Consider the following 10,930-nt stretch of genomic DNA (forward strand, 5'->3'; position numbering starts at 1 on the left):
AAGATAAAGATTATTTAATGAGTTGGGAGAAAATGTTTTGTGTTACTGAAAGTAAACATCTTTGTAATATTTGTACGACACAAGTGCATACCACCAAGTTATGCCTTGATGGCATTAATCAAATTAAATTCTTATTGCAATCGTTTTGTTGTAGATCTATGTGATTGACAGTGGAGACAGGAAACGATTTGAAGAAACCGGCCAGGAATTGGGGGAGATTTTGAGCGAGGAAAAATTAGCAGGTGTGTACTCTCTCTCTCTCTCTCTCTCTCTCTCTCTCTCTCTCTCTCTCTCTCTGGCCATTGATAGGGAAAGGAGTCTTATAACCCGTTATTTCTCTCTCTCTCTCTCTCTCTCTCTCTCTGTGTGTTGCCATTGATAAGGAAAGGTGTCTTATAATCCCTTATTTCTCTCTCTCTCTCTCTCTCTCTCTCTCTCCCTTATTTCTCTCTCTCTCTCTCTCTCTCTCTGGCCATTGATAGGGAAAGGAGTCTTATAACCCGTTATCTCTCTCTCTCTCTCTCTCTCTCTCTCTCTCTCTCTTTCTGTGTGGCCATTGATAAGGAAAGGTGTCTTATAATCCCTTATTTCTCTCTCTCTCTCTCTCTCTCTCTCTCTCTCTCTCTGGCCATTGATAGGGAAAGAGTCTTATAACCCGTTATTTCTCTCTCTCTCTCTCTCTCTCTCTCTCTGTGTGTTGCCATTGATAAGGAAAGGTGTCTTATAATCCCTTATTTCTCTCTCTCTCTCTCTCTCTCTCTCTCTCTCCCTTATTTCTCTCTCTCTCTCTCTCTCTCTCTCTCTCTCTGGCCATTGATAGGGAAAGGAGTCTTATAACCCGTTATCTCTCTCTCTCTCTCTCTCTCTCTCTCTCTCTTTCTGTGTGGCCATTGATAAGGAAAGGTGTCTTATAATCCCTTATTTCTCTCTCTCTCTCTCTCTCTCTCTCTCTCTGGCCATTGATAGGGAAAGGAGTCTTATAACCCGTTATTTCTCTCTCTCTCTCTCTCTTTCTCTCTCTCTCTCTCTCTCTCTCTCTCTCCTGGCCATTAATAAAGAAAGAGTTGTGGTGGCATATGGGGTAACGTCCCTGACTGGTGATCGTCGGGCTGTGGTTCAAGTTCCGCTCAACTCAGTTAGTTTCTTTAGTGACTGTAACCTCACCATTCTTGTGAGGCGGGGAGCCTATCGGTCTACCTGCTGAGTCATCAGTACCAATTGCCTGGCCCTCCCTGGTCATAGCTTGGGTGGTTAAGGAATTGGGGGCTGATCATACGTGTATGGTCAATCTCTAGGGTATTACGTAACTGTCCCTTGCTTTTACCATTTATGAGTGGCCTTTGAAACCTTTAAACATGTCTTCTGTATTACTCTATAATCTTTCTCCTTTCAAAAACCTGCTCTATTATTTCCTCCCCCTTTTGAGTATGACCTTGGGCCTGGAAGAGCTCAGGACCCTAGCCTGCTAGATTTTTGGCTCTACCAAAAAAAAAAAATAAGAAAAAAAGAAAGTTTGATAATCAAGGAATTGTACGTTTAATATCACGAAAACCATTAAATGAATAAAAAAGAAAAAAATTATAGGCTTCATGGATATGGCCAATCATAAATGAATTACAGATTTACAAAAAAAAAATGGAAGAGATTTAAAGTAAGAAAAAAAAATTGATAATCAAGGAATTGTACACGTTAAATATCACGAAAACCACTAAATAAAAAATAAAAAAATGATAGGCTTCAAGGAAATGGCCAATCACAAATGAATTACAGGCTTACAAAATAATGGAAGAGATTTAAAGAAAAAAAAAATTTGATAATCAAGGAATTGTACACGTTAAATATCACGAAAACCACTAAATAAAAAAAAATTAAAAAATGATAGGCTTCAAGGAAATGGCCAATCACAAATGAATTACAGGCTTACAAATTCTATTCAAAGTAAAAAAAAAAAAAATTGCGCAAAGGGACCTACACCGCCGTAAGAAATGGCCTATTTGTTTTTCATTAAACGAACAAACGTTACCTACAAGGCCAGGGGCCTAAATCACGGCATGGAGGATGATTAACGTTTTATGACGGCGGAAATAATATTAGCCAATGCACGAGCACCCCCCCCCCCCTCCCCCAATATCCTTCCTCCTAGAAATTTCCCTAGTCCCCCCCCCCCCCCCCCCCGCCACTCACCTATCCACCTACCTCACAGTTATACAAGTTTAACCTGGAAAGAAAGGGATTTATTTTGTCATCTCTCTCTCTCTCTCTCTCTCTCTCTCTCTCTCTCTCTCTCTCTCTCTCTCTCTCTCTCTATATATATATATATATATATATATGTGTGTGTGTGTATATATATATATATATATATATATATATATATATATATAAATGTATGTATATATATCTATGTATGTATATATATGTATGTATGTATATATGTATATATATGTATGTATTCTATATATATAAATATATATATATGTATATATATATATATATATATATATATATATATATATATATATATATATATATATATTTGTGTGAGTGCGTTTTTGTGGTTTATATAGATAGATAGATAGTCAGTCATACATACTGTACATACTGTATACTCACATGACTGTCTGTATATACGTGTAAAGATTTGAAAATAGACTGATGCATATAACAGCAGTACCAGTACACATTGTAGTAGAAGCATTATATATACATATGAGTAAGAGAAAAGTATATTTCGCCATTACTCATAAGATAAATTCAGTGCCATTTACATTCATATAGAAGTAAAATGAACTTCAGATACATAGAAAAGCGTCCAGTTAAATCTCAAACAATCCAAAAACATGAAATATCCATTAAAATAGATACACTGAAGAATTTATCCCTTAAATCCCTTTTTATAACCTAGGATTTTAGGCCGTATTGCAATTTCTTTTAATTAATGCTGTAGTGTCCTTCAAACATTGCACCGTATGATCTTGATCATACCATATGTGGCTTAGCCTTTATACCATGGCCTTCCACTGTCTTGGGGTTAGAATTCTCTTGCTTGAGGGTACACTCGGGCATACTATTGTATCTTATTTCTTTTCCTCTTGTTTTTTAAAGTTTTAATAATTTGTATATGAGATTAGTTTTATTGTTACTGTTTTATTTAATTGTTAATTACTTCTCTTGTAGTTTATTTCCTTATTTCCCTTCCTCACTTGGCTATTTTCCCAGTTGGAGTCCTTGGGCTTATAGCATCTTGCTGTTCCAACTGGGGTTGTAGCTTAGCAAGTAATAATAATAATAATAATAATAATAATAATAATACAATTTTGGTTACTCACAGACAGCCATGTGATAAAAATACCAAAATGTATATCAATATGTCAGACTGTATTAACATTTTTACATATGGGAGATTATATGGAAATCAATTTAAACATTTTGTATACGTCTGTGGAAGTGATAGACTTTTTTGTATATGAATTATTTTGTTGACAAAGTGTAAGGTGAAATACTTGTTTATAAATAAACAAACATACAGTGCTTGGAGCATGCCGGAACTTCTTCCATCAAAGCTATGTTTTCCCCAGGAAAGATGACTTAATGTATCAAAATTACCCTTTCTATCCTGTCTTAAGGATGATGAAAGACATTGTACTGACTTTAAATAGCTATACCATAGTCAATTCTTTATAGTGAGGCAGATTCGCACCGACTCGCAGGGGTGCCCTTTTAGCTCGGAAAAGTGTCCTGATCGCTGATTGGTTGGAGAAGAAAATTCTAACAAATCAGATAGCAGGAAACATTTCCGAGCTAAAAGGGCACCGCTGCGAGTCAATGCAAATGCGCCTCATTAAGAAAATTTGAGTATAGGGTAAAGAATAGGGCTTTACTCGTTTATCGGCTGGTAGCAATTTTTTATATTAATATTTTACGCAAACATTTTTTCTAAGCTTATTGATCAAGTAATTTCCGAGAAAAAAACATCCCGAAATCGTGGTTTTTTTAACGGTTTTGTTAAAGTTCAACTTAACCACTAAGGGTTAACTACTGCACTGTAATTGTTCAGGGGCCACTTAACTCTTGGTAAGTGTAGAAGAGACTTCAGCTCTGGTGAGCAGCTCTTCTAGGAGAAGGACACTCCAAAATCATACCATTGTTCTCTAGTCTTGGGTAGTGTCATTGCCTCTGTATTATGGTCTTCCACTGCCTTGGGTTAGAGTTCTCTTGTTTGAGGGTATGCTATTTTATCTTATTTCTCTTTCTCCTGTTTTATCAAATTTTTTATTGTTTATTTAGGAAACATTTATTTTAATATTGTTACTGTTCTTAAAGTATTTTATTTTTCCCCGTTTCCTTTCCATACTGGGTTATTTTCCCTGTTGAAGCCCTTAGCCTTGTAGCATCCTGCTTTTCCAACTAGGGTTGTAGCTTAGCAAGTAATAATAATAATTCTAATAATAATAATAATAATAATAGTAGTAGTAGTAGTAGTAGTAGTAGTAGTAGTCTTGGGTAGTGTCATAGCCTTTGTACAATGGTCTTCCACTTTCTTGGGTTAGAGTTCTCTTACTTGGGGGTACTCTATTCTATCTTATTTCTTTTCCTCATGTTTTGTTAAAGTTTATGTATGTATATATATATATATATATATATATATATATATATATATTGCATTTGTATATATGTATATGGTATATATATAACATTCATATATTGCTTGGGGGTACACTATTCTACTTTATTTCCCTTCCTCATGTTTTGCTAAAAATTTATTTATATATGTATATATATATATATATATATATATATATATATATATATATAATATATATGTATATATATGTATATATTTATATATATGTATATATGTATATATATATATATGTGTGTATATATAAATATATATATATATATATATATATATATATATATATATATATATATATATATTGCATGTGTTTATATATGTATATGGTATATATATAACATCCATATCAGATGTTTGCCACCAACTGCACTATTTTTAAGCACTGAAGTTTCTGTAATTTATTAATAAAACATAGACACATTTATTATTTTCATTATCTAATGCATCAATCCTCTCTTTAATTAATATATATTTTTCCATTACACTTTAAATTGTCAAACTTTAAAAGTTGAAGCCATATCTGGTTTTATAGTGGCTTCGTCCAAAGAATTCTCTTCATTCATTTTTCTTTGAAAGGACCTTTCTTTTCATAGACGCCAGCCTACAGGGGGGAGAAAGAGTTTTTTTCCAATAACCCAGATATTGCTGACAACGTTTGTTAGTCTTTGAAGATAACTGTTATTAATGTATCCAGTTGCCTTTACACATGTCAACTTTTTTTTTTTTTTTTTTTTTGCTGACATTTTAGCCCATTTTCTATTTCAAATAATAAACTCGAATTCTTCAAATTTAATTTGTCTATTGACATTAAAATTTTATATATGAATTCCTTATTAGTATATCCAGTTGTCTTCTCACATTTCAACGAGGTTTTTTTTTTTTCCTTCCACATAGCCGAGTACATTCTAGCCCCTTTTGGATTTCAAATAATAAACTCAAATTCTTCAAATTTATTTTTCTTTCACATTAAAACTTTATATATGAATTCCTTATTAGTATATGCAGTTGCCTTCTCACATTTCAACGATTATTTTTTTTTTTAGCCCCTTTTAGATTTCAAATAATAAACTCGGATTCTTCCAATTTATTTTTCTATTCACATTAAAACTTTATATACGAATTCAAATATCTGTCATAGTTATTCAGAGCTTCTGCATGAATTCTTAAATGAAGGTTTTTTGGTTATAAAAATATATGCGAATTCAGACATTTTTGGGGGGTTTTAGTATTCAATCTTTATATATGAATTCCAGAATTTTTCATAGCTATTGACATTTAGAGATTCTGCAAGAATTCTTAAATAAACGCTTTTTGGCTTTAAAATATTAGCCACGAATTCACAAATTTATTTCGAGTTCTGGTATTCAAACACTTTTCAGGTATTCTTAAAGACATTGCAGTTATTGACAGACTTAGATTCGCATACATACTTCAGTTATTATTATTATTATTATTATTATTATTTATTATTATTATTATTTATTATTATTTATTTTTATTTATTATTTATTATTATTTATTATTTATTATTATTTATTATTTATTATTTGTTTATTATTATTATTATTATTTATTATTATTTATTATCTATTATTATTTATTATTCTTTATTATAATTTATTATTATTTATTATTTTTATTATTTATTGTTATTATTATTCATTACTATTATTATTATTATTATTATTATTATTATTACTAGCTGAGCTACAACCCTAGTTGGTAAAGCAAGATGCTGTAAGCCCAAGGACTCCAACAGTGAAAAATAGTCCAGTGACGAAAGGAAATAAGAAAATAAATAAACGATATGAAAAGTAATGAACAATTAAAGTGAAGTATTTGAAAAGCAGTAACAACATCAAACCAGATTTTTCATATATAAACTATAAAAAGACTTATGTCTTTAAACGGATTTTAACTTTTCGTAAGGAATTGCTAAACCTAATAATGATATAATGACGTAAGAGTTTAAAAGATTCATATCACCCTTATGAACTCTTTTAAATGCATATTGGCTTTTATTTTTTGTTATTCATTAAATTATGCCATTATTTGTATTACTGGAATGAATGTGTCTTTAACCTGATAACGATACAATGACGCAAGAGTTCAGTAAATTCTTATCACTCTTATGAACTCTTTAATTACATATTGATTTTGACTTTTTCTTGTTCATGAAAATTCATAATTATTTGTATAACTTGTGAAAATGCTTTTCAACAGCTTCTAAGATTTTGTAAGGAATTGTTAAACCTTATTGATGTAATGACATAATGACTTACAGTTCAAAAGATTCATTTTACCCCTATGAACTCTTTAAATACATATTGGTTTTGATGTTTTGTTTTTCATGAAATTATATCATTATTTGTATGACTACTGAAATGACTTTGTCTTTAACTTGACAATGATATAATGACGTAAGAGTTCAAAAAGATTAATTTTACCCTTCTGAACTCTTTTAAATACATTTGTTAATAGTTTATATAGAACATATCTGTTTTGACGCTGTTACTGTTTTTAGAATGATATATTGTTAATTTATTCTCATCATTTATTTATTCCCTTATTTCCTTTCCTCACTGGGCTATTTTTCTCGGTTGAAGCCCCTGGCCTTATAGTAGCTTGCTTTTCCAACTAGGGTTGTAGCTTGGCTAGTAATAATAATAATAATATAGATTTTGGCTTTTTCTTATTCGTGAAAATTCATCATTATTCGTATAACTTGCGAATATGCCTTTAAACAACTTCTATCATTTTGTAAGGAATTGTGAAACGTCATAATTGATGTAATAATATAATTACTTACAGTTCAAAAAAATCTTTTCACCATTATGAAGTTGTATTTTCCTATTTGTAAAAATATACGAGTATCATCCTCCGTATGACTATAGTCAATTTTTTTAATGAGACGCATTTGCACCGACTTGCAGCGGTGCCCCTTTAGCTCGGAAAAAGTTTCCTGCTACCTGATTGGTTAGAATTATCTTGTCCAACCAATCAGCGAGCAGGAAACGTTTCCGAGCTAAAAGGGCATCCCTGCGAGTCGGTGCAAATCTGCCTCGCTAAAAAGAATGGACTATAGTGTTGTCTTTAAACAACTTCTACCATTTTGTAAGGAATTGCTAAACCTCATAATTGACGTAATGACATAATGACTTACAGTTCAAAAGGGGAGTCAAACAAGATTTCCGAATCGTAACCTGACGAAAAGACAACAAGGGCGAACTATCGTTAATATGTAACCTAGCGACCTCGGAAAATCGTGTGTGTGTCATTTTGCTCCCCCGGGGTCATTTGGGCATAATGGAACCGTTTTATCGCCAGTCTTAAAACGTCTGTAAGCTCCCATAAAGATGGATGAATAAACAATCTTTGTGAATAATAAATCCGATGTATGAACTTTCATATTTGGAACTCGTAAAAATTTCGTGTTTTTTTTTTTCTTTTTTTTTTGCTTTTTTTTTTCCTCGAGGCTTTCAATTGTATATTATCAATTTCCATGAACGGCTGGAAAATTTAACGGTTTGGGACATCAATTATCATTTTATAAATGGAAATGTACAGTGAAAATTATTATTATTATTTTTATTATTATTATTATTATTATTATTAGTAGTAGTAGTAGTAGTAGTAGTAGTAGTAGTAGTAGTAGTAGTAGTCGTCGTCGTAGTAATAGTATTATTATTATTATTATTATTATTATTATTATTATTATTATAGAAATTACTAGCTAAGCTACAACCCTAGTTGGAATAACGTGATGCCTATAATCCCAACGGCTTCAACAGGAAAAGATAGCCCGTGAGAAAAGGGATTAATTAAACCGGACGAGAAAAACTGAACAATTAAAATAACATATTTTAAGATTAGTAACAAGATTAAAATAGATCTTTCATATATAAACTATAAAACATAAAAAATAAACACGATGCAGTGAAATGAAATAGAATAGTCCACCTTAGTGTATACTCAAGCATGAAAGCAAGAATACAGTACAAAGTGTTTTAATTCTATCATTCTACCTTGTTTCGAGTAATGTTCTCCTGTCTGGTCTTCAACTGCTGATTCTCATTTTAATTTGTTGGACAAGAACTTACGGTCTATTAAGTTTCTTATTTCTGATCTAGATATTGATCTTTGTCACCGTCGTTCAATTAGTTTATTATGCATGTTGCATAAGATTTTTCATAATTCTGACCATCCTTTACATTCGGATCTTCCTGGACAATTCCATCTTGTTCGTAATACTAGGCAGGCAGTTAATTCTAATAACCAGAATAGTGTGTCAGAGTGTATATTCAAGCAAGAAATCAAGAATGCAGTATAACCATTCATATATAAACTATAAAAACTTAAACAAAAAACACGAGGAAGAGAAATAATTCAGATTAGTCTTACCGAGTGTATACTCAAGCAAGAAATCAAGAATACCGTATAACCCTTTATATATAAACTATAAAAAAAATAAAAAAAAAAAAACAGGAGGAAGAGATATAAGACAGAATATTTTAACCGAGTGTATGTAGCAGAGATGAGAATGTTGAGATGGATGTGTGGGGTGACAAGAAGAGATAAGATACGGAATGAGGTAATTAGTGGTACCACAGGAGTTACAAAACTATCAGACAAGATCCAACAAAGTAGACTGAGGTGGTATGGTCATGTCACGAGAAGAGATGAACAGTATATTGGGAGGAGAATGACGGAAATGGAGGTACAGGGAACGAAAAGGAGAGGGAGACAAAGCGAAGGTGGATAGACTGTATCAAGGATGACCTTCGATCAAAGGGATTAACCGGTGATGAAGTGTGGGACAGAGGTAGATGGAGAACGTTGGCCAGAAACATCGACCCTACATAAAAGTGGTAAAAGACAGTGTTTCTTAACCTTTTTTAAATGATTACCACAAAATTTTATTTCCAACTAATCAATTACCCCATTGAACATACATCCGGTATACATCGGATGTTTTTTTTGCAGCCACCTGATGAACTGTATGGATCATGTAGCCTGCTTTGGCTGCTTGTAGTTAAGGATCTAAAACAAATGCAAAATTCTCCATTTTAATGGATATCAAAATGAACCATCATCAGTGCAGAATATTCAATGTAACAATATTAATAGATATTTAGTAATCACTTCATGTTTGCTCTGGTTTTTCAGTGTGAGGGTTGAGCTTGTTTTGCCTGTGCAATTTTCTCTATTCTGGGCTTGGTTACAGAAAGGGCTACACGGCTATCAGATGACACGTTGAGTCTGTTACGTTTCTTGGTCTTCATTCCAAGGACAGAAGAGAAAGCTTGCTCGCTGAGATAAGTGGTAGAAAATCCTATGAGAATTTGTACTGCTCGAGAGGCTAGTGTTGGTATATCCTGCAAACGAGAGAACATCTTGATTACCCCAAAAATACGGGTCCATTACCCCACTGGGGTAATTTACCCCAGGGTTGGGAAATACTAATGTAGACAAAGAAGTAGTCTACCGAGTGTATGCTCAAGCAAGACATCAAAAATACAGTATAACCACCTGATTCTCCTCTTTGCCCCGATGACAGAAACGCAAGAGACGACTACTCTGTTAAAAGCAGGGCAAAGCAGAAACCGAGTCCTTTTGAAAGCGAATTAGCTAACGAGCATGTGATCCATTTATTAGAAAACAGCAAAATGTCATCGCGTTAATCCACGTCACTTTGGTAATGGAGTTCATTTTTAGCCCCCCGTGTGTTTCTCTGTTGACGATAATTACTTAAATGGGGGACGTAATTACCTTAATAAACTTTCTGCCGGTGTTGAAAACCATTAGGTTTCTGACCCCAATATGACTAGTAACGTTTGCTGGGAACGTAATCAGTTGCTTATCGCTTGAACCTAAATTCCTCATGTTAAATGGCTCTTCATCTCTCTCTCTCTCTCTCTCTCTCTCTGTTAGGATGAGGATAATGATTGAAGTTCTCTCTCTCTCTCTCTCTCTCTCTCTCTCTCTCTCTCTCTCTCTCTCTCTCTCTTTTCTAACTAGGGTTGTAGCTTAGCTAGTTATGATAATGATAGAAGTTCTAAGCTCAGCTGCTTCTCTCTCTCTCTCTCTCTCTCTCTCTCTCTCTCTCTCTCTCTCTCTCTCTCTCTTCCAACAAGGGTTGTAATTTAGCTTGTAATAATAATGATGATGATAATAAAAGTTCTAAGCTCAACTACTCTCTCTCTCTCTCTCTCTCTCTCTCTCTCTCTCTCTCTCTCTCTCTCTCTCCAATACCACCCCCAAGATCTTCGCCATAATTTTGTCTGCTTAACTTGT

The 10,930-nt window shown here is 33.0% G+C and overlaps 1 protein-coding gene across 1 annotated transcript; it reads right to left on the reverse strand.

Moving 5' to 3' along the window:
• Nucleotides 1-9,798: 9,798 nt before the first annotated feature.
• On the reverse strand, nt 9,799-10,519 carry LOC137646653 (protein FAM200A-like). The gene is made up of 2 exons (XM_068379757.1): nt 10,406-10,519; nt 9,799-10,011 (listed from the first exon to the last, which is right to left on the reverse strand). Exons 1-2 carry the CDS (start codon nt 10,517-10,519, stop codon nt 9,799-9,801), a joined length of 327 nt encoding a protein of 108 aa, XP_068235858.1.
• Between the last annotated feature and the right edge of the window lie 411 nt (nt 10,520-10,930).

This window comes from Palaemon carinicauda, chromosome 9 (genome assembly GCF_036898095.1).
Source record: "Palaemon carinicauda isolate YSFRI2023 chromosome 9, ASM3689809v2, whole genome shotgun sequence".
NCBI classification, from domain to species: domain Eukaryota; kingdom Metazoa; phylum Arthropoda; class Malacostraca; order Decapoda; family Palaemonidae; genus Palaemon; species Palaemon carinicauda.